At 41.9% G+C, this 27398-nt stretch overlaps 1 protein-coding gene across 4 annotated transcripts in view; it reads right to left on the bottom strand.

The window, feature by feature from the left end:
- Nucleotides 1-27398, bottom strand: part of LOC110525190 (membrane-associated guanylate kinase, WW and PDZ domain-containing protein 2) — a 245508-nt gene that overhangs the window by 21555 nt on the left and 196555 nt on the right. For 3 of the 4 annotated variants that reach the window (XM_036980672.1, XM_021605162.2, XM_036980680.1), the window contains 7 exons: nt 25855-26387; nt 25530-25701; nt 17204-17235; nt 11512-11704; nt 10666-10781; nt 8906-9098; nt 7074-7325 (listed from right to left, as the gene is read on the bottom strand). In XM_036980672.1, the coding sequence (XP_036836567.1) occupies nt 7074-7325; nt 8906-9098; nt 10666-10781; nt 11512-11704; nt 17204-17235; nt 25530-25701; nt 25855-26387 (1491 nt within the window). The remainder of the gene's footprint in view (nt 1-7073; nt 7326-8905; nt 9099-10665; nt 10782-11511; nt 11705-17203; nt 17236-25529; nt 25702-25854; nt 26388-27398) is intronic. The other variant, XM_021605194.2, reaches the window with a different exon arrangement.

Genomic DNA, 27398 nt, shown 5'->3' on the forward strand with positions numbered 1-27398 from the left:
AGGGATGCACATTTTGGTTTTTTGCCCTAGGCACTACACAGCGAATTCAAATAATCAAAGCTTGATGATGAGTTGATCATTTGAAGTGGTGATATTTATTAACAACAATGTTTCGACCCTTAGGTCTTCATCAGGCATCCATATCCCAGGTGGGGGTGGAAGGTCCTATATATAAGGGCAGTACTCAGTGACATCACTTCCTGTAACAGGAGGTATAACATGTATAACAGTTTGACAATACTAACATTCAATGTATCAAAATATATGATCATACACAGGGAATGATCATACACAGTAATTCACATACAATATTCAATTAGGATGAAAAAAACAATAAAAACAGATTCAAGTCAAAATTAAGGCCAATTAAGGATGTTGAGCCTGTGGATCCAAAAATATTTCCTTTGAAGAGGTTTCCTCTCAATGTCCCCTCCCCTGCGTGACATCTTGACCATTTCTATTTCAATGTATCTCAGAGAGTAAATAGGATGTCCAGCTTGTACAAAATGAGCAGTAACCATATTGTCGTCTCACCTGTCCGTATATTGCTGCAGTGCTCATTGATTCGAGTCTTAAGGCTTCTACAGATTTCCCTTTGTAAAACAGACCACAGGGACATTTCAACATGTAAATAACATTGATGGACATGCAGGTAATCAAGCCCTTGATCTTAAATCTTTGTCCTTTGCGGGGGTGGATAAATGAGTTGCATTTGTACGTAAAGCTGCATTGAGCACATTGGCCACAGTTGTAATTGCCCTCTGGAACCTTGTCCAACAAAGTTTCCCTTTTATTGGATTCAGGGTAAACGTTGAACATTGTTATACGCATAAGCATAGTATATAAAGGAGTGGAAGAGACTGTTGTTTATGTCAGATGTTAATGGTTCTCTGTAGAAAGAGAGATGGCTTTGGAATGTGTTGGGTGGACAGGAGGAAGTCACAGAATTGCTATAGGGGAAGCAGATGGACATCTATGGATTCGGTGAAGGAGGGGTTGAAGTCAGATCCCCTGAAGGGAGAAATTATGGTTCACTATCCTAATACCCTCTTCCTGTCAAATCATAAAATGTAAGGATTAGAGGGAAGGAGGAATGCCCAAAGAGGAGTATATTATATATACACACCTGTAGTGGTGGAAACATGTCTTCGTCTGAACACAGCTGTGTTCAACTTGGTTAAGCTTCTCTAGTGTCCGTGAGTTATTCACTCTGAAAAATTAGAACCTAACACTTTTCTCTGGTGGGTAATCAGATTTAACCACAATATCACTCAGATTTGGGTGTCTTTTAAAAAACATACGTGGGGGATATTTAAAAATGGATTTCAATTGTGGGTCAGTATCAGTAATGTACCAGTGCTTCCTGATAATGTATTTAAATGCCTTCTCTTCAGAGGAAACTTTTTCTTCCAGATCAAATGGACAGTGATGGGGAGCACTTCGGCCCTCCTTTTTCTTTAGTCCATGATCGGCTACTTTGTCTTGCTCACATCAAGGGAGAAGTTGTTGTCCTGGCACCACATTGCAGGCTGTCTCATCGTTGTCGGTGATCAGGCCAACCACTGTTGTGTTGTCAGCAAATTTAATGATGGTGTTGGAGTCGGGCTACGCAGTCGTGGGTGAACAGGGAGTACAGGAGGGGACGAAGAATGCACTAAGGGGCTCCAGTGTTGAGGATCAACGTGGCAGATGTGTTGTTGCCTACCCTTACCACCTGGGGGCGGCACATCAGGAAGTCCATGATCCAGTTGCAGAGGGAGGTGTTTAGTCCCAGGGTCCTTAGCTTAGTGATAAGCTTTGTGAGCACAATGGTGTTGAAAGCTGAGCTGTAGTCGATGAACAGCATTCTCACACGTTAGGAAGTCCAGGTGGGAAAGGGTAGTGTGGAGTGTGATTGAGATTGCGTCATCTGTGGATCGGTTGGCGGCATGCAAATAGGAGTGGATCTGGCATGATGCTGTTGATGTGAGTCATGACCAGCCTTTCAAAGTACTTCATGGCTACCGACGCAAGTGTTACAGGGTGGTAATCATTTAGGCAGGTTACCTTCGCTTTGCTTTCTTGGGCACAGGGACTATTTGAAATATGTAGGTATTACAGACTTGGTCAGGGAGAGGTTAAAATGAGGATGAAAATGTTTGTGAAGACACTTGCCAGTTGGTCCGCGCATGCGTTGAGTACACGTCCTGGTAAATCGGTCTGGCCCCGCGGCTTTGTGGATGTTGACCTGTTTAAAGGTCTTGCTCACATTGACTACGGAGAGCGTCATCACAACGTCCCCTGCAAAAGCTGGTGTTCTCATGTATTCTTCAATGGGGTTTGCCTCGAAGCGAGCATAAAATACATTTAGCTCATCTGGTAGGCTCGTGTCACTGGGAAGCTCACGGCTGGGTTTCCCTTTGTAGTCCGTAATATTTTTCAAGCCCTGCCACATCCGACGAGTGTCAGAGCCAGTGTAGTAGGATTCAATCTTAGTCCTGCATTGATGCTTTGCCTGCTTGATGGTTCGTTTGAGGGCATAGCAGGATTTCTTATAAGCTGAGGTATGTATCCTGCTATGCCCTGCTATGCCCTCAGACGAACCATCAAGCAGGCAAAGCATCAATACAGGACTAAGATTGAATCCTACTACACTGGCTCTGACACTCATTGGATGTGGCAGGGCTTGATTAGTGTCCCGCTCCTTGAAATCGGCAGCTCTATCCTTTAGCTTGGTGCGGATGTTGCCTGTAGTCCATGGCTGATGGTTGGGAAATGTACGCACGGTCACTGTGGGGACAATGTCGTCGATGCACTTATTGATGAAGCCGTTGAATGAGGTGGTATACTCCTCAATGCCATTGGATGAATCCCGGAACATTTTCCAGTCTGTGCTAGCAAAACAGTCCTGTAGCGTAGCATCTGCGTCATCTGACCACCTCCGTATTGAGCGAGTCACTGATACTTCCTGCATTAGTTTTTGCTTATAAATCAGGAGAATATAATTATTGTCAGATGTGCCAAATGGAGGGCGAGGGAGAGCTTTGTATGCGTCTTTGTTTGTGGAGTAAAGGTGGTCAGGCAAGCAAAACCTTGAGACTTCTTTAATATTAGACATCACGCACCAGCAGTTATTGACAAACAGACACAGCCCTGCCCCTCGTCGTATTATTGTATGTGTTGTCGTTCAGCAACATCTCAGTGAAACATAAGATTACAGTTTTTAATGTCCAGTTGGTAGGATAGTCTTAATTGTAGTTTGTTTTCCAATGATTGCAGGTTGGCCAATAATACGGAGGGAAGTGGTGGTTTACCTACTCGTTTGCGAATTCCTAAAAGGCACCCCGCCATCCTCCCCCTTTTCCTCTGTCTTTTCTTAATGCTGATTATGGGGATTTGGGCCTTGACAAAGCAGTATATCCTTTGGGTCATCCTCATTAAAGAAACATTTTCAGCCAGTTCGAGGTGAGTAATCGCTGTTCTGATATCCAGAAGCTCTTTTCGGTCATAAGAGATGGTAGCAACAACATTATGTACAAAATTAGTTGTTTAGGAGACTTTAAAGCGGCAGTCATAACCTCCAGCGTCATTTTATAAAATACAAAAGTGTCACAAGTTACAGATACATTTGAAGATGAAAAACAACTGCAGCTGTCAAAAACAGTCATCGATCAGAGTCTTAAAAACAGGCAAGGACAGTAACTCCCCTAACTTTAATATATTTTGAAGCATGTTCCAGGATGTAGGGGTATTATGGGAAAAATATTGTTTTCCCATCTCAGTTCTAACCTTAGGAACAGACAAGGACAGCAGTGACTGTGAACAAAGACTGTATTGGGTGACTGATCTGGTCAGTAAAGGGTCCCGCATGCTTCCCAGCCAAAATAGTTTGGTATAGTTTGTGCATATATTATGACGACATTTTGTGACATTTTTACTTGTTTTCAACTTCAGCGAGGGTTAAAAAACACCCCCCAAAAATCTGGAGGCAAGCCTCTTCGTCTGTGATTCCTCAATAAAGTATTTGTTGTCATTCAACATGACGACTCATTTTCACAATTTTTTTCCATTGAGAAATACTGCACCTAACATCTTAGTTAGATGTAAAATTGCGAAACTAAATTTAATGACAGACTCCTTGAGTGATCTTAGATTAATTTGGACTATTTTGAGGAAGTGTATACTGGCTACGACATCTCAAAAAGGACAAAAAGTACTATTGCCACTTTTTTCTCATGTTTCAAGCGAAGGTCTTTTAAGGGAGTATGCGAGCACACTCGTTTGGTTCGGCTAGCTGAGTTCAGCTAGGCGCCAGTAGAACTGATGCATGCTGACGCATTAAGGAACAGAGATACAAAGTCGCCTTTTCAATGCCTTGTACACAAAAGTGTACCAGTGCTTAGCCTCCTGGTGGAGAGAGAGGTACATTTTGCAATGGCATAAAAATCAGTATTTGGTGAGTGATATAGTAATACACCATGTCCAGAGTTTTTAACGTACTTGCTAACATCACCATAATCCAGAACCGATAAAAAGTGCTTTGTTCCTAAAATAAAAACCAATTTCAGTTTCTTGGTCAATGTGCGGTTTAAAATTCAGATTTTCCTCTAACCAAATCCCAAGATATTTTTAGTAGATGACCCAATCAATTTGCTAGCCTTTTAGAGTTAAAATCTGCCTGTGACTCCATCTGTCTACATTCAGAGAAGAGAAAACCGTATATTGTTTTCCTTGCACTAAGCACAACTTTAAAATTGAAAATCTGATCAGCTTCCTGAAAAGCCTTCTCAATATTAGATGCGCTAGAATAAATAATTGTGTCATCAGCATACAGATTTGCAGAGTCAACAGTCTTCCCTATATCATTAATATACAGTGTAAGAAGGATCAGACCTAAAATAGAGCCATGGGGAACTCCTTTTGTAAGCCTTCGAAACTAAGATGTCATACCCTCCGGTGCCAAACACTTGAGTTCTGTCAGAAAGGTAGTTTTGTAACCAATCCAATGCATCAACACTTAAAATATATATATTTATATTTTATATTTGTCTATACAACAGCAGGGCATGGTCAACAGTGTCGAAGGCCATTGATAAGTTAATAAAAAGTGAAAATGTGAGATAAAAATTACCTATTTACCTGATTGGTTTAAAATTAATAGTTAATAAATATACGAACTAGTGTGAGACATTATCATTCTAACAATGCTGTGCTTCTGAGAAAGGGTGGTTCCTCTCTTCCATGTTCACTCCCCGCTGCTGGTCCAGGCGTGTAGTCAAGGACATTCATGGCGACTACGGCATAGAGAGAACTTGAGGGACAGAACAACCTGTTCTTGTTTCCAATCATCTTTGCTTCTGAGTAACTTGGTCACACAGCATAAAACAAAGAGCCTCAGAGTGACCACAGTTCTTCAGTCCATCCTATTCTTTTACTATCTTCAAGGGCACAGTTGTGTTGAGATATGAAGAGAACAGAGGCTAACTTATTATTTGACCACGCTGATCATTTATGAACATTTGAACATCTTGGCCATGTTCTGTTATAATCTCCACCCGGCACATCCAGAAGAGGACTGGCAGCCCTTCATAGCCTGGTTCCTCTCTAGGTTTCTTCCTAGGTTTTGGCCTTTCTAGGGAGTTTTTCCTAGCCAACGTGCTTCAACACCTGCATTGCTTGCTGTTTGGGGTTTTAGGCTGGGTTTCTGTACAGCACTTTGAGATATCAGCTGATGTACGAAGGGCTATATAAATACATTTCATTTGATTTTGATTTGATCCGAAAAAATAGCCACAAGAAGAAAGCAAGGTATCTTATGATGCCCCTATCTGCTGGGGAGTGGTGAAAATAACCATGACTAAGCAGTTTTTGTGTTTCTACATAACTACATTGCGTTTGTATATTATTCAGGCTCAGAACAATCACCTACGGGTGGGTCAACGACTACCGTAGCTCCATTATTGCAATAATTAATCAATATTAAAGGTTGATTGTTTGAAGAAATTGAAAGTCTCTTCTCCCTTACATGATTTGAATTCCCACAACAAAACACAATGTTTCTTGTCCTGAACATCTAGAATATCACCTACAGCCTTAGTTACCACAGGAATTTAGATAAAATTGAGTTATCATAAAGAAAGTCTTTCAACTGAGTTCACCAGGTTTTCCCACATTTTTGCCAGTGCAGACAGTTTAGATATGGGATGATAGTTATCCATCTGGGATGGATCTCCACCCTTATGTAAAAAGGTGTAGGCTGCTTTCCAGACTTTTGGAATTGTATTACTCGCCAATACAGTATGAGTGAGAGTGGTAGAGAAGGATGGTAGCAATGATCTCTGCACCACTTAAAAGAAATGTGTTCAATTTATCCGGGCCAGCCGTTTTCTTAAGGTCAATAGATTTGAGTGCCTTTACAACTTCTGAATGCTCAATTTCGATAAAATTCTATAGATTAACCATAGGCCGGCATTCAGAAGTTTCATTCACAGCCTCATTTGAGATGTTAGGGTCAAATCAGATAATTCCACTGTAAACCAGGGATTGTCTCAACCTCTTACCCAGTACTTTGAGAGGGGCGTGTTTATCACAGATAGTAAAAAAAATAAATGGAAATAGGAGAATGCCTCCTCGAGGCACAGTCCCCAGGACCGAGTTTGGGCAACCCTGCCCTACCCTTTGGCCATAACCCCTCGATGTTAGCTTGTCTGAAGGGTTTGGATAAGTACGGTATGTATTTACCACAGTGTAGTGCTAAAGCTTCCGCCAAATTGCTTCTACCTCACAGATCTGCCAACATCGAAGGGAAAGGACTGGCCAAGAGGGAGGGGTAGTTGTAGAAGTGTAATGTTTTCGGAGTTATTACAAGTGTTCTAACATCATGGCAAAAGGCTTATCTCCCCTCTTGGCTAACTTTAAAACACATGGAGTGGTGTTGTGTAACTATCAATTAACAGAAAATCCCAAATGGTCTACGCACCCATCCTGTTCTATTCCAGAATAACCCATAGCGAAAGACAGAAATAGAGTTACTTTAGTAGTTTTACTCTGGTGATTACATTCCTATGGCACTTGAGAGACATCGTGTAACTCACTGATGACAGCTGTGTTCTCCGGTCGGTTCAGCGAGCTGATGATGACAAAGCCGAAGCCCTCGTTCTCTTTGCGGTGGATGATGACATCACTAGTATGCAGGGGGACGGTGCCCTCCAGAGGGGAGGTGGTGCATGGTGGCGGGACATTGCCGGGGGTTACGGGACAGGAAGCTGAGGCGACGTCGCTGAGCGGGGAATTGTGCTGCGTGGACACGTAGCCAGGGCTACGGCCGTTCACCCCTAACACCTCACCTACAGAGGGCAGCAGAAATCGAGAGAGAGATGTTGAAGGTGACTTTCTACCCCCTCTATGCTACTTACCCTTCTCACCCGGGAAGTGGACTCTCCTCCTGACCGTCAGCCTGATCTGGCCATTATATAATGTATATAGTGTAGAGGAGGAAGGGGAGGACCATCCTCCTCAGTGAATTTCATAAGAATAAAAATCATAAAACATTTACACTTTTTAGATAAAACTATAATAAATATAATCACGTCAAAAAAACATTTATTAAAACACTTTTTTGCAATGAAGGTCTACAGTAGCCTCAACAGCACTCTGTAGGGTAGCACTATGGTGTAGCTGGAGGACAGCTCGCTTCCGTCCTCCTCTGGGTGCCAGGAGGCTCATGGTTCTTACCCCCTCCCATAGACTTACACAGTAAGTGGGGAAGTTGTCCTTCAAACTATCAGAGCTCTTGCAGCATGAACTGACAAGTTGTCCACCCAAATCAAAGGATCAGAGAATGAATCTAGTACTGAAAACATAAGCTACAGCTAGCTAGGACTGCAGTGCATAAATGTGGTGAGTAGTTGACTGAAAGTGAGAGGAAAAACAATAGTTGAAAAGTTTTGAACAAATTAATTTCTTCCAAAATGAAGGAGAAGCAAGAGAGAGAGAGTCACTTTTCACTTTCAGTTTCACTTACTTAGCTAGCAAATGCAGCTAGCTAGTTTAGCATACTCAAACACTATCCAACACAACACTGGAACTCTTCCAAGTCAAGGTAAGCTTTTACTAATTTATTGCCGTTACTGCATGATTGTATCAGCTTTAATGAGGCGTTAAGTTATATTAGATATGTTGACTATCACGTTATTTTAGCTAATATGGTGACAACGATGTAGTGTAATGTGTAATGGTTGTCATATGATTTGGCTTGGAAAGTTTTTTTGCCTGATGTGTTTGTGCATTGAAGTCCACTAGTGAATGGACAAGGTGAGAGGAGGAGAGCACATAGATGCGAGAAGGAATAAAGCGTGGAAGCTATGAAAGTGAATTGTGTTTGCACATGATCAGGGGTGTATTAATTCCGCCAATTCTGTTGAAAAAAATCTTAAATGGAAACAAATGGAACAAAACGAAGATGAACATACCTGAATTTGTGCAATAGAAACTCTTTTGCAACTGTTGGACTAATGATTACACCCAATATCAGCTCGATGCAGGCAAGAGTGTGCAAGGCGGTATTGAATGTGTCACTGTCAGCTCAAATTTTTGTCTTGAGCTGTGTGCACCTTCATTGTAAACTTTAATTCAGAGGCTAAGTTGTAGCAACATCACAATGGGTATGGAGAAAATTTGAGTATCATACCTAAACCTATCACTGTTACATTAAACTGTGTAATGGAATATGAATGACAGTCATCCAATATGCTGTAATAGAAATAAGGCCATGCACATGAAAAAAAATCGCCCTCCCTCATCTTGAATGGCACTGACCGCCACTGGTGTAGTGTGTGTGTATAGTGTACTACAGTAGTGATTAGTGTATACGTAGTATAGTAGTGATTAGTGAATTAGTGTATACATTGTAGTGAATTCTACTCACTGAAGAAGTGGACTCTCCTCCGGACCTTCAGGCTGACCTGACCATTGTGTGCAGCGGCGTGCATCAGGTCGATCACGTATCTGTGTGGTTTCCCAGCAACCACCATTTTATCCACGGAGATGAGCTCGTCCCCAGGTCGAAGACGTCCATCGCGCTCTGCAGGAGTGTTCTCTATGATCGCCCCAATCACAATCTGTTCAACGACAATCTATATTAGCAGCACATTTATAGGTGTGCTGGGTGGGAATAAATAAACATAGTTGAATTCTATTGGACATGTTCAGTGGGCCATACTGTCGCAAAACGTTTCGTAGCAAAGAATTAAAAAACAAACCAATAAAAAAATATTGCATATAGAACGGATATACCGCTTATAAGACTTGCTTTCAATGAGAATGACAGATCTATAACTTGCATTTTGATTTGAAATCAGTTGGGTCGTAAAAAAATATAATAATGGAACTCTAAGTTGGTTAGATGTGTGTAAGATGACATTAGGTGTGCATTATGGTGTAGTTGGCTATTATGGTGTTAGGTGTTTATTACTTAAGTGATAATGCTCGAGAAGCCCGTGTTTGGAGGATATATTGGCAGGGGTGTTAGGCCTGAGACGAAGTCGTGTCAATATCTCCTCCAAACACCGGCTTCGAGGGCATTATCATATTTATACAACAGGTTACCAACATGTTCAAATAATGATTGACATATTTTCATTAAAAAAATTATTTTGAGGAATTTATTCATAATATTTCATCCTTCCACAAGATATAGTCCCAAAACAAATCTAGGGTTGGTACCCAAGCTGGCTGGCTGGTCTATCGGTTCAGTTAACAGAGACGCGACCCAGTGTTTTTGTTCTGTATCTATGGACGTGACCCAGTTGTTACTTTGAAATGTTCCATTGCCATACTGTCTGACAACGTTCTTATCCCTTGCTTGCTAGCTAGCCAACTACGGCTAACTTACAGTCACGTCAAAAAGTGCAGCCAATATAACAGTATCTGCATTTGCATAAGCTGTTTTATAGAAACATTTATTTGGATACATCCATAACAATGAGCTAATGAGGCGTGATTTCACCTGGCATAGAACATTTGCTCACTCGTCAGGACAACAAAGCTAACACAATCACTTCAAACTAAAGCTGGAAAGGTGCACTTTGTTTCATCTGACCTTTTTTCAATTGACATTTCTTTGTATACTGTATATACATAAAAATGATGTTATCTGATTCCTGATTTCGACTGGTTGAGAAATGCTGCCTGCCTGTCTGTCTCGTCCCGACACGTTCATTACTATGGGACAGCTGGAGATCAAATTTGAATATTGAAATAATGTTGCAAAGTCGGAGAGACAGACAGCAAGGTTTATACAAATCTACGCTGCTGAAAACTAAATGTTTGTCTAAAAGTAATGGGAGATAATGCTATTTATAGTGTAGATCAAGTTTATAGATTGCTTGGCTGGGCTGATGAGACAGTGGATTGCGCAGTCAGATAAATTTAGCCGATTTACTTTGTTCTATGATGTTAAAATGCCTGCGGTAACTTGTGGATAGACACTGTTTTACAGGAATGCTGTTTTAACCAAACAGTATTCAGGATTAGACCCACCCGTTGTATAAATGATGTAAGGTTTGTATTACATGTTGTTCAGTGTGTTAGGTGTGTAGGCAGCAGCAGACAGCAGGTGTGTTCAATGAGGTTAGACATGCTAGGTGTGTATAATGGTGTGTGTTGTCCAGCCCGTCCCATACGAGCCTTGTCGCGGGCGTCCGGACTCACAGCCTGCACGGCCTCGTCTCCCCCCAGGATGCGGAAGCCAAACCCAGTCTTCTCCCTCAACAGGTGAACTTCCACCTCCTGGTACTCTGGACCTGATAGGGGGAGAGAAAGAGAGAGTGGGAGGGAGGCACAGGGAGAAAGGGAGGGGATGAGGAAGGAGAGGGAAGGGAGAGGGAGAGAGAGGGAGAGAGAGGGAGAGAGAGAGAACGATGGGGAGAGGAGTAGAAAAAACAAGGATAAAAGAGGTGAGAAAGAGGAGGAGATGCAGATAGTGAGAAAGAAAGAATTTGAATGCAGAGAATTCCCCCACAAACACAGACAACGGCAAAGAGAGGAGAGAATGCAGCACTGATTTGAAATCTTTCAGGATTAAGAGATCAATATCCTTCACAGACTGAATAAGAAAAAAGACAGACGGTACAAATTCTACTGATTGCATATTCAGTATTCACATTTAGTGTTGTTAAGCATTATCTCAATATGCCATACCTAAATAATACTCCATAATGTTATGAAGCTATGTTGATTTAGTTGTTGGTTTTGGTTGCTGTGGATATAACTTCTGCCACTACTGGACAAAACAGACATTACGTTGCCACATCTTCTCAGTTAAGGAAAAGTCTCCACCTCCTATAAGCCACCAGTGCAGAACCAGGAAGCGGAAGTGTGGTACTCATTCCGGGGTGAAGTTTCCCCAAGGTACAGATCTAAGATCAGCTTCCCCTCCCCCAATCATAATTTCTCTCAGTGGGGAAAATCCCAAACTTACCCAAGGTCTTTGTCTAGCGGAAACTTTATCTTACACCATGTAACAATACTCACGTCTACTCTCGTAGATGGCCCTGGACTTCTCATAGAGGTCATATGGGTCGGGTTTGTTGAGGTCGAAGCCCTCCGTGGAGTCGGGGACTGAGATGTGATGCTGTGGCTGGGTAGAGAAGGGTGTGCCCGTGGGAAGCACTGGGGCTGACAAGCAAGTCTGGGGACTTCCATGGGGGTCCCACTGCTCTGGTATCTGAAGGCACAGCACAGCAGTAGAGACAGATAGTGATGGGATAGGATAAAGGAAAAAGATTTACAGTTGAAGTAGGAAGTTTACATACACCTTAGCTAAGTACATTTAAACTCAGTTTATCACAATTCCTGATATTTAATTCTAGTAACAAATCCCTGTTTTAGGTCAGTTAGGATCACCACTTCATTTTAAGAATGTAAAAATGTCAGAATAATATAAGCTTTTATTTATTTCATTACATTCCCAGTGGGTCAGAAGTTTACATACACTCAATTAGTATTTGGTAGCATTGCCTTTAAATTGTTTAACTTGGGTCAAATGTTTTGGGTAGCCTTCCACAAGCTTCCCACAATAAGTTGGGTGCATTTTGGCCCATTCCTCCTGACAGAGCTGGTGTAACTGATTCAGGTTTGTAAGCCCCCTTGCTCGCACACGCTTTTTCAGTTCTGCCCCACAAATTCTCTATGGGATTGAGGTCAGGGCCTTGTGATGGCCACTCCAATACATTGACTTTGTTGTCCTTAAGCCATTTTGCCACAACTTTGGAAGTTTGCTTGAGGTCATTGTCCAATGACCAATTGACCAATTTACGAATAAGCATTAACTTCCTGACTGAGGTCTTGAGATGTTGCTTCAATATATCCACTTAATTTTCAACCCTCATGATGCCATCTATTTTGTGAAGTGCACTAGTCCCTCCTGCAGCAAAGCACCCCCACAACATGATGCCGTGCTTCACGGTTGGGATGGTGTTCTTCTGCTTGCAAGCATCCCCCTTTTTCTTCCAAATATAATGGTCATTATGGCGCAACAGTTCGATTTTTGTTTCTTCAGACCAGAGGACATTTCTCCAAAAAGTACCATCTTTATCCCCATGTGCAGTTGCAAACCATAGTCTGGCTCTTTTATGGCAGTTTTGGAGCAGTGGCTTCTTCCTTGCAGAGTGGCCTTTCAGGTTATGTCGATATAGGACTTGTTTTACTGTGGATATAGATACTTATGTACCGGTTTCCTTCAGCATATTCACAAGTTCCTTTGCTGTTGTTCTGGGACTGATTTGCACTTTTCGCACCAAAGTACATTCATCTTTAGGAGACCGAACATGTCTCCTTCCTGAGCGGTATGATGGCTGCGTGGTCCCATGGTGTTTATACTTGCGTACTATTGTTTATACAGATGAATGTGGTACCTTCAGGCATTTGGAATTTGCTCCCAAGGATGAACCAGACTTGAGGTTGTCTACAAAAAAAAATTCCCTGAGGTCTTGGCTGATTTCTTTTGATATTCCCATGATGTCAAGCAAAGAGGCACTGCGTTTGAAGGTAGGCCTTGAAATACATCTACAAGTACACCTCCAATTGACTGAAATTGTATCACTTAGCAAATCAGAAACTTCTAAAGCGTATGACATAATTTTCTGCAATTTTCCAAGCTGTTTAAAGGCACAGTCATTTTTGTGTATGTAAACTTCTGACCCACTGGAATTGTGATACAGTCAATAATTATAAGTGAAATAATCTATCTGTAGATGTAGATGTAGATGTCCTAAGATGTCCTAACCAACTTACCAAAACTATAGTTTGTTATCAAGAAATTTGTGGAGTGGTTGAAAAACAGGTTTTAATGACTCCAACCTAAGTGTATATGTACACTTCTGACTTCAAATGTATGTCAATTACTTTAATTTAATCCAGTCATGTTTAGATAACTGCGTACACATTTGCATTTTAAAGCTGAATTACAGACCACTCAAATCAATAGAGCATTCAGTTCATAGGTGTTTTTCATTCATAGGTTTTTCAATTCCACATAGTTTAAAGTCCTACAAATGTATTTTATTATTTCTTTATTATTTTATTAAAAAATTAAACCTTTAACATCAATTATCTGAAAACGCTTCAGATTCGATATGTTGTAGCTTAGAACTTTTTCACATCTGAGGTTTTTGTGTTGTGCCAGCCATTGGTTGAGACACAATTTGCTCTTGAATACAGGGAGGGGTGTCATTTCAAATCATGGACATGTAATTCATAGAATGGACCTATCGCTTCAAACCACGGCAATTTAGCTGGTTCACCATTGACATTTAAATGTAATTGACTAATTAACTAATTACAATTACCAGAAAAGATAGAGACCCGTGCACTGTTGAATAAAGGAATAAATCAAAAGCAGAGGCTTGAATGCAAAATAAAGATATTTATTAAAACATCATGGTGCCCAAAAAATCATAGCGCAAGAAAGTGCATAAATTAAAGGTGACAACAAAACACAAACGTTTTGGCCTCAAGTCATTATGAGTGTGTCACGATTGTTATAACGATCGGACCAAGGCGCAGCGTGGTATGCGTACATTCTTATTTAATTAAAGAATGAAACACTGAACAGACTAACAAAATAACAAAACGAAACATGAAGCTATACTAACTAGATCTACAAAAACCCTAGACATACAAATAACCCTAGACAATACAAAAACTAGCGTACCCACCCTAGTCACGCCCCGACCTAACCAAAATATAAAGAAAACAGATATATCTAAGGCCAGGGCGTGACACAGTGTAAATCGTCAGTGTTAAACAAATCAAAATATATTTTACATTTTTCTAAGTAGCATTTGTGACTGCACTTGAAGAAACTCTCAGTTTTTGACACTTTCCTTATTGACTGACCTTCATGCCTTAAAGTAATTTAAATTTTTGAATTTGACCTTTATTTAACTAGACAAGTCAGTTAAGAACAAATTCTTATTTTCAATGACGGCCTTCAGTCTTTTCACTTTGCTTGCCATAATATGGACTTGATCTTCTACCAAATAGGGCTATCTTCTGTATACCACCCCTACCTTGTCACGACACAACTGATTGGCTCAAACTCATTAAGAAGGAAAGAAATTCCGCAAATTAACTTTTAACAAGGCACCTGTTGATTGAAAGGAATCTCAAATATATTTGGATTTGTTTAACACTTTTTTGGTTAGTACATTATTCCAAATGTGTATGTCTTCACTATAATTCTACAATATATAAAAGAGTACAAATAAAGAAAAAACATGGAATGAGTAGTTGTGTCCAAACTGACTGCTACTGTATTACTATAATTTCTGCCATCCAGGACCTCTATACCAGGCAGTTTCAGAGGAAGGCCCTAAAAATTGTCAAAGGCTCCAGCCACCCTAGTCATAGACTGTTCTCTCTGCTACGTAACAGCAAGCGGTACAGGAGTGCCAAATCTAGGTCCAAGAGGCTCCTAAATAGCTCCTAACCCCAAGCCATAAGACTCCTGAACAGCTAATCAAATAGCTACCCAGACTATTTGCATTGCCCGCCCCCCACCCTACATGTATATATTATCTTAATTACCTCGACACCGGGGCCCCGCACATTGACTCTGTACCGGTACCCCCTGCATATAGCCCCGCTATTGTTATTTACTGCTGCTTTAATCATTTATTTTTCTGATCTCTTACTTTTTTAAAGGTATTTTCTTAAAACTGCATTGTTTGTTAACGGCTTGTAAGTAAGGATTTCACTGTAAGGTCTATCCCCTGTTGTATTCGGCGCATGTGACAAATACAATTTGATTTTATTTCAATAGGTTTCCTATGGAGGATTGACATTATAATTTAAAACAACAGATATTCCCATTCAATTTACATTGTCTGATGTATGGACCTCCAACCATCTTTGTGGTACCACTTGGAAGTTGAAATGTCAAATGTATTCCCATTTTAGTCCATTTATCAGCCAAAATATGACAACCACCCTGTATTAAAGAGTATGCTCTGTCTCAACTGATGGCGGGCACAACACAAAAACCTTAGAGAACGTAAAATAGGGTCTATGGTACAACAAATTAGAATGTGAAAAACATTTGAGTTTACGTGTTTTTAGATCATTGACGTTAAATGTAAAAAAATATATATGTATATTCAGAAATGTTGAAGTTTGACAATCTGTTTGTTCTGCTCCGTTCAGGGTTTATATACACTTTGATATGCACCACCCGGGGGCCATTCAATTGAATTACATCTAGCTTGTGTTTTTTCTTTGGTGCTGAAAAGGGAACTAGGCAGTAATTTAAATAAGATTCATTGTTGACGGTTGCAGCACTGCTGGTTATCTCCTGCCATCCTTGTTGTTAAATCCTTCGAAAGCATTGCTTGTGAGTACAAATCATTTTCTAATATGTTTATCTCTGTTGTATCAGAGAGTATTTGTACTAATTCAGATTTTATGTCAAGTGTACCACCCTGCCTAGAGTGTCTATTAATTGATGTAGCAGCTAGTTCCTTTCATTCAGGTGAAGTGTGCGCACTATTGGGGTTTAGAATAAAAAAAATTACAGTTGTTGGCTAAACACTGTATTGTGTATTTATATATTAGGCTTAAGCTGTATCAGTATTTCCATTATTTTATGTTTCAGTTTCACTCCGTTTCATCAATAAAACACTGGAGGTTTTTGGAAGCCTATCCCTGACTGTTTCAGTTTCTTGTTGAATGGAGTTTGGCTGGCTGTGAAGTTATGGTTACACACACTATAAGGAGGACAGTATACTGTTTCTAAGCTTTTAAGTGATATCAAACTCAAAAAAAGCCATTTATCATTTCCAGTGATGAAGACATGGATGTCTCATGGTATGGTGGGGTCAACTTGGAGCACTTTTGTATCTTGACTGTTTTGGCATTCAGGTCCAAAAGTCACTTCCTGAGCACTTCTACATTGGGCAAATATGTATAGGAGGTTTCGTTCAAATCATAATGGGTGCTGCCAAAAAGTGATTGAATTCAATTGGATTTACCCTATACATTTTAGCCAGTAGTTCTTAAAGTGGTGCTCACGAGCCAAAAGTTATCCTCGACAATGATGTACAATGTATGTGCACAATGTCATTGCTCTCTCTTTCGCTCTGCTGTGTCTGCACCTTGCTAGCTGTCACTCAAATGACAAGGGGCTGAAGCTCATTGGTTAGAACTTGAATTGCTAGGGGTCTGGCCCACATGGTGGAAAATGTAAGGAAAATGGTGCCGCACGGCTAGGGATTTTGTGGCTAATAGAGGTAGCTAACACAATAATTCTACTCATAGATTATGCATGTATGAACTATACATTGACAGCATAAAGCAGGAGGTTTAAAAAATACTAAGCTGTCGCCAAAGTTCCGGAGCATGTCTTTAAATAATTGTTTTCAAAGCCAAAACCACCACTATAAAAATGTGCCTAATTGAATCAAAAATAACACAAGCCCATCCTCTTTTCAGAGAAGTACTGTACAAATACATAATAAGCTACCACCAATGGTCTAAGCAGGTCAAGAAAGACTGGTTAAATCAGCAGTGAAGCAAAGGCAAAAACATCTCCCAGGCTGCTCAATTAAGTCCTGGAGACAGACAAACCCGCACGCACACACACACACACACACACTGATTAAATATGTTACTGTCACCCTTCTCCCTCTGTAATCAAATAAATATACACACACAAATAGTTGTGTTTTACCTGTTTGGAGGTCTTCCATGGAGAGAGGTGACCTGCAGAGAAACAGACAACACATTTTAGTCCTGAGAGCAGACACAGGAAAATAACTGTATCTTATAACACAGACCAACATTTTTTGGGGGGGAGAAAGACAGTACAAGAGGGAATAGGCTAATGTCAGTGCAATGTAAGAACTGGAATACAGAACAAGAATGAACTATCACAGATTCTATTTGAATCCATACATCTTAGGCTATTACACATAACATGAGAGCAGAGGGACACCATTCTACCTAAAAACCAGTGTAACTGGTTATACTCACAAAACCAACCTCTGTTTTATCAACATTAGACTGTGAAAACGACCCTTCGTAAACTCAGAAAAAACATTCACAGTTTACTGCATTTCCTATTCCTCTTGTTTTGGCATTGTTTGTGGAACTTGCCCCTAAATGAGTTTGCTGGTTGCATTTGTTTTAAACACAATTGCATCATTAGCTGTAGGCTGGAGGGAGCAGATCCTTAAAAACTCCTAGCTGGGCTGGGAAGAGTTGTACATCACAGGGTAAACACAGGAAACCTAGCATAGCCTAGTCGCTACATCACAACAACCGATAGAGATTAACAAGAGAGCTCATCTCCTATCTTTGCATCTCCTATCTTTGCAATGGCTGCTTATGCACAGCGCCATTGAGGGATAGCTGTACTTTCTTCTTCTAATCCTACATGAGTATACTGGCAGTCTGTAAATTGACTGAAAAATGTGCATACCACCATCTACTGTGCACAAGTGTGTATTGTCTGAATGGGGATAAAGCCAAGGTTGATGATTTACTGCCACCTTTAGTGCTGCAATGTTTTCTCAGGAGTATAAAGCATTGGCTGACCTGAATGTAATTCTGTGATCCTTCCTTAACCCGTAGGAGGCCCAACATAGTTGGCTACTTCAAAATGGTGAAAGCCCTCCATTACAATGCCCATGCAAAAGCAGGCTTCGGGCCAAGTGTGCTCTCTATCCAACTCTATGAGTACATCACATACAGGAAGCCTAACATAGCATAGCCGCTAAAACAACAACCTCACTAACACAGGCCCCCTGTGACTCCAACACATCAAAGACACGCACACTGAGCGTACAGAGAAAGGGAGAGACCCAATATATACATTTATACTGTCCGCTAACATGCAATTACGGTAGAAATGCTGTCTCCTTAATTGTTCACAAGCAGCAAGTTCATATGATAAAAGTTGTACTGTAACTAGCAAAGCAGCTATAGCAGCATCTGAAGAATCATGTGGAACTATCTGCGTTTATTCCGCTTCAGTGCTCCTCTGAAGGACCCTGGATAACAGTGTTGTGGTGGGCAGCGGGACAGGGGAAGCGAGTGTTTCATGAGAAATGTTAGCAGCATGCCATTGAGAAGTGGTTATTTGTCCTGTGCTTTGTCAGTGAGAGAACACTGGGAGGACTATAGTTGAAGGTCAGCCAGCTAAAAAACAGTCAATGAATGTATACACAGGGGTACAGGGCTTTAAAGGCACAAGTTTGGATATTTGATGCTGTTCAATGGTTTGGCTATTTCAATTTATAATATTTCCGGGGATGGCATTGAGCTGGAAAACTAATTACGGAGAGGTGCTTTAAGATTCTAACAGAAGTCAGACGGAATGTGGGTCGGAACGTGAGAGCCAATCGACCTATATGGAATAAAAGTGTTTTAGTCATGGTCTGCTTCACAAATGACACAATATTCCCTATACTGTTTAGTGCACTACCTTTGACCAGGACCCACAGGGCTCTGTTCTAATGTTCTATTATGTGCAAGTAAATCAACGTCAACGCGATTTTTAACAGAATGTTCGAAAAAGGAGGGGGTAGACTTAAGAAGTTAACTTCTTAAGTCTACCCCCTCCTTTTTCGAACATTCTGTTAAAAATCGCGCAACTTTTCAGCGTCCTGCTACTCATGCCAGGAATATAGTATATGCATATGATTAGTATGTGTGGATAGAAAACACTCTGAAGTTTCTAAAACTGGTTAAATCACGGCTGTGACTATAACAGATCGTTTGTTTCATCAAAAAACGCAAGAAAAACTGCCACCTCATGAACTATAGCTTCTTCTCTATCCCAGTTTTTCTTAGTCAAATTCGTTCCACGTATATAGATGCTGAGCAATTACATTTAATATTTCAATTCTATAGGTTTAGAAAGCTCTTTCTCATAGAATCCAAAATGATGAAATGTAATTCTTCTTGCGAATGAATAAAGACATGTCGTCGGCATAAGCAGAGATAACTACACGACTATTTCCAACAGATACACCTTTTATCCTTTCATCCTTTAAAATTATTTTTTAACAAGGGGCTGATGGCCAGCACATAGAGGACAAGCCTGCTTTACGCCTCTCAACAATGAAGGCTTCGTCAGTGAGTGGTTTATATTCACTTGAACAGTTAATTTTGCAAACAAATTTGTTACATTTTTTATAACACCATCTGGGAAACCATGCCATTTAAGAAATGCCCATACAGTTGAAGTCGGAAGTTTATACATACACTAAGATTGGAGTCATTGTGAGTGGTTTTTCATTGGGAGTGGATTTTCATTTGTGGAGTGGTTTTTCAACACATCCACAAATTTCTTGATAACAAACTATAGTTTTGGCAAGTCGGTTAGGACATCAACTTTGTAATCTACATCTACAAGTAATTATTTCAACAATTGTTTACAGACAGATTATTTAACTTAGAATTCACTGTATCACAATTCCAGTGGGTCAGAAGTTTACATATACTACGTTGACTGTGACTTTAAACAGCTTGGGAAATTCCATAAAATGATGTCATGGCTTTAGAAGCTTATGTTAGGCTAATTGACATCATTTGAGTAAATTGGAGGTGTCACTGTGGATGTATTCCAAGGCCTACCTTCAAACTCAGTGCCTCTTTGCTTGATATCATGGGAAAATCAAAAGAAATCAGCCAAGACCTCAGAAAACAATTTGTAGACCTCTACAAGTCTGGTTCATCCTTGGGAGCAATTTCCAAACGCCTGAATGTACCATGTTCATCTGTATAAACAATAGTACTCAAGTATAAACACCACAGGACCACGCAGCCGTCATACCGCTCAGGAAAGAGACGAGTTCAGAGATTAATGTACTTTGGTGCGAAAAGTGCAAATCAATTCCGGAACAAAAGCAAAGGACCTTGTGAAGATGCTGGAGGAAACAGGTACAAAGTATCGATATCCACAGTAAAAAGAGTCCTATATCAACATAACCTGAAAGGCCGCTCAGCAGCAAGGAAGCCACTGCTTCAAAACCGCCATAAAAAAGCCAATGGCTATAGTGACCATCGGTATGGAGGAAAAAGGGGGATGCTTGCAAGCTGAAGAACACCATCCCAACCATAAAGCAAGGGGGTGGCAGCATCATGTTGTGGGGATGCTTTGCTGCAGGAGGGACTGGTGCACTTCACAAAATAGATTGCATCATGAGGATGGAAATTTATGTGGATATATTGAAGCAACATCTCAAGACATCAGTCAGGAAGTTAAAGCTTGGTCGAAAATGGGTCTTCCAAACGTACAATGACCCCAAGCATACTTCCAAAGTTGTGGCAAAATGGCTACAGGACAACAAAGTCAAAGTATTGGAGTGGCCATCGCAAAATTTGTGGGCAGAACTGAAAAAACATGTGCGAGCAAGGAGGCCTACAAACCGGACTCAGTTACACCAGCTCTTTCAGGAGGAATGGGACAAAATTCCTGATGTGGCCCACTACCAAGGACTGTGGGCTCTCCTTCTCCATGCCCAACATGAGTAAAACTTTTTAACGTGTTAACCCTCCCAAGGCTGCAGGCCCTGACGGCATCTCTAGCCGTGTCCTCAGAGCTTGTGCAGACCAGCTGGCTGGAGTGTTTACAGACATATTCAATCTTTCCTTAACCCAATCTGCTGTCCCCACATGCTTCATGATGTCCATTGTTCTTGTACCCACGAAAGCAAAGGTAACTGAATTAAATTACTATCGCCCCATAGCACTCACTTCTGTCATCATGAAGTGCTTTGAGAGTCATGGACTTCCTGACGGGCCACTGAAGTGGTGGTGAAGGTAGGAAACAACACCTCCACTTCACTGATCCTCAACACTGGGTCTTCACGAGGGTGCGTGCTCAGCCGCCTCCTCTACTCCCTGTTCACCCATGACTGCATGGCCACGTACGCCTCCAACTCGATCATCAAGTTTGCGGACCACAAAACAGTAGTAGGCCTGATTACCAACAACGATGTGACAGCCTACAGGGAGGAGGTGAGGACCCTGGGAGTGTGGTGCCAGGGAAATAACCTCTCACCCAATGTCAACAAAACAAAGGGTCTGATCATGGACTTCAGGAAACAGCAGAAGGAGCACCCCTCTATCTACAACGACGGGACCACAATGGAGAAGGTGGAAATATTCAAGTTCCTCGGAGCGTACACATCACTGAAAAACTTAAAGGTTCCACCCACACAGACAATGTGGTGAAGAAGGCGCAACAGCACCTCTTCAACCTCAGGAGGCTTTAGAAATCTGTCTTGGCACCTGAAACTCACAAACTTTTACAGATGCACAATTGAGAGCATCATGTTTTGCTTTAGCACCGCCTGGTACCGCAACTGCACAGTCCGCAACTGCAGGGCTCTCCAGATGGTAGTGTGGTCTGCCCAAAGCATCAAAGGGGCACACTGCCTGACATCCAGGACATCTAGAGAATCCAGTGTTACAGGAAAGCCAAGAAGATCCACAAAGACCACAGCAACCCGAGCTACGGCCTGTTCACCCCTCTACCATCCAGAAGGCGAGGTCAGTACAGGTGTATCAAAGCTGGGACCGAGAGACTGAAAAACAGCTGCCATCTCAAGGCCATCAGACTGTTAAATAATCACCCCTAGCCCCCACCCAGTACCCTGCCCTGAACTTTAGTCACTGTCACTAGCCGGCTATCACCTGGATACTCTACCATGCACTCGACCAGCATACTCTACCATTCAGTGCCTTAGACTGCTGCACCACATAGACTGCTGCACCACTTGGGGGCCTAAGGCACTGCATCTCAGTGCTAGAGGCATCACTACAGACCCTGGTTCGATTCCAGTCTGTATCACAACCGGCTGTGATATGGAGTCCCATATGGTGGTACACAATTAGCCCAGCGCTGTCCGGGTTAGGGTTTGGCCGGGGTAGGCCGTCATTGTAAATAAGAATTTGTTCTTAACCGACTTGCCTAATTAGGGTTTAGATAAAAACACTGGTCACTTTAATATGGTTTACATACTGTTTTACCATTTCATATGTAACCTGAGAGGTTATGTATGTTAGGCCCATCTTATTTAACTATTGCTGTACATATACTATTGTTCAGAAATACTACATATTCTATCCATATACTGTCCATATTGTCTATCCATCCCATAACATATACACTGAACAAAAATATAAACGCAACATACAAAGTGTTGGTCCCATGTTTCATGAGCTAAAAATAAAATATCCCAGACATTTCCATAAGCTTATTTTTCTAGAATGTTTTGCACCATTTTTGTTATATACCTGTAAGTGAGTATTTCGCCTTTGCCAAGATAATCCATCCACCTGACAGGAGTGGCATATCAATAAGCTGTTTAAACAACGTGATCAATACAAAGGTGCACCTTGTGCTGGGGACAATAAAAGGCCACTCTAAAAATGTGGAGTTTTGTCACACAATAGAATGCCACAGATGTCAAGTTGAGGGAGCCTGCAATTGACATGCTGACTGCAGCAATGTCCACCAGACCTGTTGCCAGAGAATTTGAATGTTAATTTCTCTAGCATAAGCCACCTCCAACATTGTTTTAGAGAATTTGGCAGTTCGCCCAACAGGCCTCACAACTGCAGACCATGTGTATGGTGTCGTGTGGACGAGCAGTTTGCGGATGTCAACATTGTGAAGAGAGTGCCCCATGGTGGTGGTGAGGTTATGGTGTGGGCAGGCATAAGCAACGAACAATGAACACAATTGCATTTTATTAATGGCAATTTGAATGCACATAGATACCGTGATGAGATCCTGAGGCCCACTGTCGTGCCATCATCTCATGTTTCAGCACAATAATGTACGACCCCATGTTGCAAGGATCTGTACACAATTGCTGAAAGCTGAAAATGTCGCTGTTCTTCAATGAACTGCATGCTCACCAGAGCATGCTCTGGATTGACATGTACAACAACATGTTTAATTTCCAGCCAATATCCATCAACTTTGCAAAGCCATTGAAGAGGAGTAGGACAACATTCTACAGGCCACAATCAACCAGCCTGATCAACAAAGGAAATGTGTCGCAAATGGTGTTCACCCAGATACTGACTGGTTTTCTGATCCACACCCGCTACTTTAAAAAGAAAAGGTATCTGTGACCAACAGTTATTGGGAAATCAGGACCTAATTAGGGCCTAATGAATTTATTTCAATTGACCGATTTCCATATATGAACTGTAACTCAGACAAATTGTTGCAATGTTGTGTTTATATTTTTGTTCAGTATATACACTGTAAAGTCCGGACTCTGACATTGCTCGTCCTAATATTTATATATTTCTTAATTCCATTATTTAACTTGTTAGATTTCTTTGTATTGTTAGATATTACTGCACTGTTGGATCTAGGAACACAAGCATTTTGCTACACCTGCAATAACATCTACTAAATATATGTATGTGACCAATAAAATTGGTCCACCAATCAGGTCTTTATGGTAGAGTGGCGTCTGGCCACTCCAGATACCACTCCTCAGTAAAAAGGCACATGCCTTTTGGTTCTAGACTTGGCGCTCTGGTACTGCACGGCAAGCGGTACAGGAGCGCCAAGTCTAGGACCAAAAGGCTCCTCAACAGCTTCTACCCCCAAGCCATAAGACTGCTGAACAATTCACAACATTTACATTGACCCCCCCTCCCTTTTGCACACTGCTGCTACTGGTTGTTTGTTACCTATGCAAAGTCACTTCGCCCCCACCTACAAGTACAGGTTACCTCAACTAGCCTGCACACACTGACTCAGTACAGGTGCCCCTGTATATAGCCCTATTATTTTTATTCGTATTGTGTTACTTTTTATTATTATTTTTTATTTTAGCCTACTTGGTAAATATTTTCTTCTTCTTGAACTGCACTGTTGGTTAAGGGCTTGTAAGCAAGCATTTATTTGGCGCATATGACAAAGTTTGATTTGATTTGACAGCCCGCTTGGAGTTTGTCAAAAGGCATCTAAACGACTCTCAGACCATGAGAAACAAGATTCTCTGGTCCGATGAAACCCAGATGGAACTCTTTGGCCTGAAAGCTAAGCATCACGCCTGGAAGAAAAACCTGGCACCACCCCTACTGTGAAGCATGGTGGTGACAGCATTATGCTGTGGGGATCTTTTTCAGGGGCAGGGCCTGGGAGACTAGCTAGGATCGAGAGAAAGATGAACGGAGCAAAGTACATAGAGATCTTTGATTAAAAACCTGCTCCAGAGCACTAAGGACTTCAGACTGGGGGGGGAAGGTTCACCTTCCAACAGGACAACGACCCTAAGCACACAGCCAAGACAACGCAGGAGTGGCTTCGGGACAAATTTCTGATTGTCCTTGAGTGGCCCAGCCAGAGCCCGGACTTGAACCCGATCAAACATCTCTGGAGAGACCTGAAAATAGCTGTGCAGCAATGCTCTCCATCTAACCTGACAGAGCTTGAGAGGATCTGTGCCAAGCATGTAGCGTCATACCCAAGAAGAGTCGAGTCTGAAATCGCTGACAAAACAATTTAATCCATTTAAATTTGGGGATGTCATTTTAGGCAAAAATTTGAAAAGGGGTCAGATCCTTTTACGAATAAGGCTGTAAACATAACAAAATGTGGAAAAAGTCAAGGGGACTGAATACTTTCCGAATGAACTGTATGTGTTAATGTGTGTGTGTGTGTCCTCAAGTCTGCATGTGTGTGTATGCATGTGTGCCTTTGTGTATGTGTATGTGAGTTGTTCTATGGGTCGGCTGGTACAGGCAGCCTAAGGTAATTAGCAACGCCCTTGGGTCAAAGATGGTGGTGTATTTAATTCTTCCACTCATTTCAGAAGCACAAAGGGACATGCATTGTAAAGGATAGTGATAGAGTGTGGTCAAGTGCAAACACAGCCGATTCTGTGTCCATTCTATGATCTATTGTGGGTGCTTAATCAAGCCACCCTAGTACATTTCGGCTTGGCTCAGCTAAGCTCAGTAGTGTGAAAAGGGTAATCAAGTCAGAAAGAGGCTGTTCAAGAGACAGAAAGACCTACCTTCCCCTCCTCCTCTCTGTATGAGTAGCGTGGCCTCGGCTCCGACAGGACACTCTTTGAGCAGCTCCACCACACGGCCGTGTCTTGCCCCCACCACACCCTGCTGGTTCACCTCCAGGATCAGGTCTCCTTCATTCAGACTCACTCCGTCCTGCACAACCGGCTCCAACACCTGTACAACATGGAACATAGTCAGGTATGAGGATGGAAAACTAGGGGTGACGACAGACAGAGGGACGGATGGACAAACGGACACAGATAGAGAAGTAGAATACACAATGCAAAATGTACAACATAGAAGGTTAACACAAGAATAACACCCCACCTGTTTGACCCGCTGCCCCGTGGGGCTGTCGGCGATGGTGAACCCGAACCCCTCTGCCCTCTTCACCATAGTCACCGTCAGCAGCTCCGCCCCCTGGATCACGCCCCCGGTGATCCCCGTCGCCCCTGACGACACCATGGAGACATTGTCGTCGCGCGGCGTCACGGTCGGAGCGGACCCGGGGTTGGTGAGCGGTAATGAGGACCCATCCAGGTGGGTGTCCCCAGGGTGGGGTGCCCCAGGCTGGGCTAGAGCCTGCGAAGGGAGCTGAGAGCTCAGGGAGAGGTACTCCAGGTAATGGTTGTAGCTGCTACGCCCGTTCACCACCATGGGGTGGTGTTCCATGCCAATGGGGGTCAGGGAGTTTCCGGCGGATGCCCCGCTGGGGTCCTCGGGGTCAAAAGGCAGGGGGTAGCCCCGGCAGAGGACCAGGGTGATGCTTTGTCCAATGAGAACAGATTGGAAGAGTTTGACCACATCGGCGTGAGTGGTGCCCAGGCAGCAGATGTCATTGATGTAGACGATGACATCACCTAAAGGGGGAGGAGGCAGAGTTCTTGTTCATTAGGTATCAAATGGAAGAAGATGGTCTGAAACAGGTATAAAAACATAATGTATTGAACAAACACATTCAAATGTGTCTCAGCTAAGTCTATCATGGGAATCTCTAGCGAACTATAGAGTGTGTATAATTAGTAAACACAGAAGAAGTCCGATGTCCCTAGAGCAGGATTCAGATGGGGGCCAATTTTTGTCAGAGCAGATGGTAATTTGTACACTGCAAATGTTATATATTTATTTCGGATCCCCATTAGTTGCTGCCAAGGCACATTAAGGCACTTACAAAGTATACCCAAAAAGAGATTGTATTTACCTTGATAACATTGAGACATGATCACGTCTCTCTTTTTATTTCTAGGAAAACTTGGGAACAGATTTTCTTTGCTGAATTGGTGATTTTACAGTACATTTTTACCAAACACTAAAATCCCCCCAAAACATTAATATTTTGGAGGCCAAAGAAAAACACTCGTGGGCTGGTTTCACCTGTTGCCAACCCCTGCCCTAGAGTGTCACAGAGGCCCATGATATCAATATGGCAGCAGAGTTAGAACGAAGGCAAAGCTCTACATGGGTGGGTGTGTGTGTGTGTGTGTGTGTGTGTGTGTGTGTGTGTGTGTGTGTGTGTGTGTGTGTGTGTGTGTGTGTGTGTGTGTGTGTGTGTGTGTGTGTGTGTGTGTGTGTGTGTGTGTGTGTGTGTGTGTGTGTGTGTGTGTGGGTGGGTGGGGGGGGGCGTGAGTAAAAGTAATGATACCTTAATAGAAATCTGTGAATGTATTTTAATGTTTTAAGATTGTATAAACTGCCTTAATTTTGCTGGACCCCAGGAAGAGAAGCTGCTGCTTTGGCAGCTAATGGGTATCCATAATAAATACAAATAGAAAATTCACCCAGAAAATACTATTCGAGTATAAGTCTAAAAGTATTTGATTTAAAATATAATTAAGTATCAAAAGTAAATGTAATTGCTAAAATATAATTTA

This window comes from Oncorhynchus mykiss, chromosome 1, assembly GCF_013265735.2.
Source record: "Oncorhynchus mykiss isolate Arlee chromosome 1, USDA_OmykA_1.1, whole genome shotgun sequence".
NCBI classification, from domain to species: domain Eukaryota; kingdom Metazoa; phylum Chordata; class Actinopteri; order Salmoniformes; family Salmonidae; genus Oncorhynchus; species Oncorhynchus mykiss.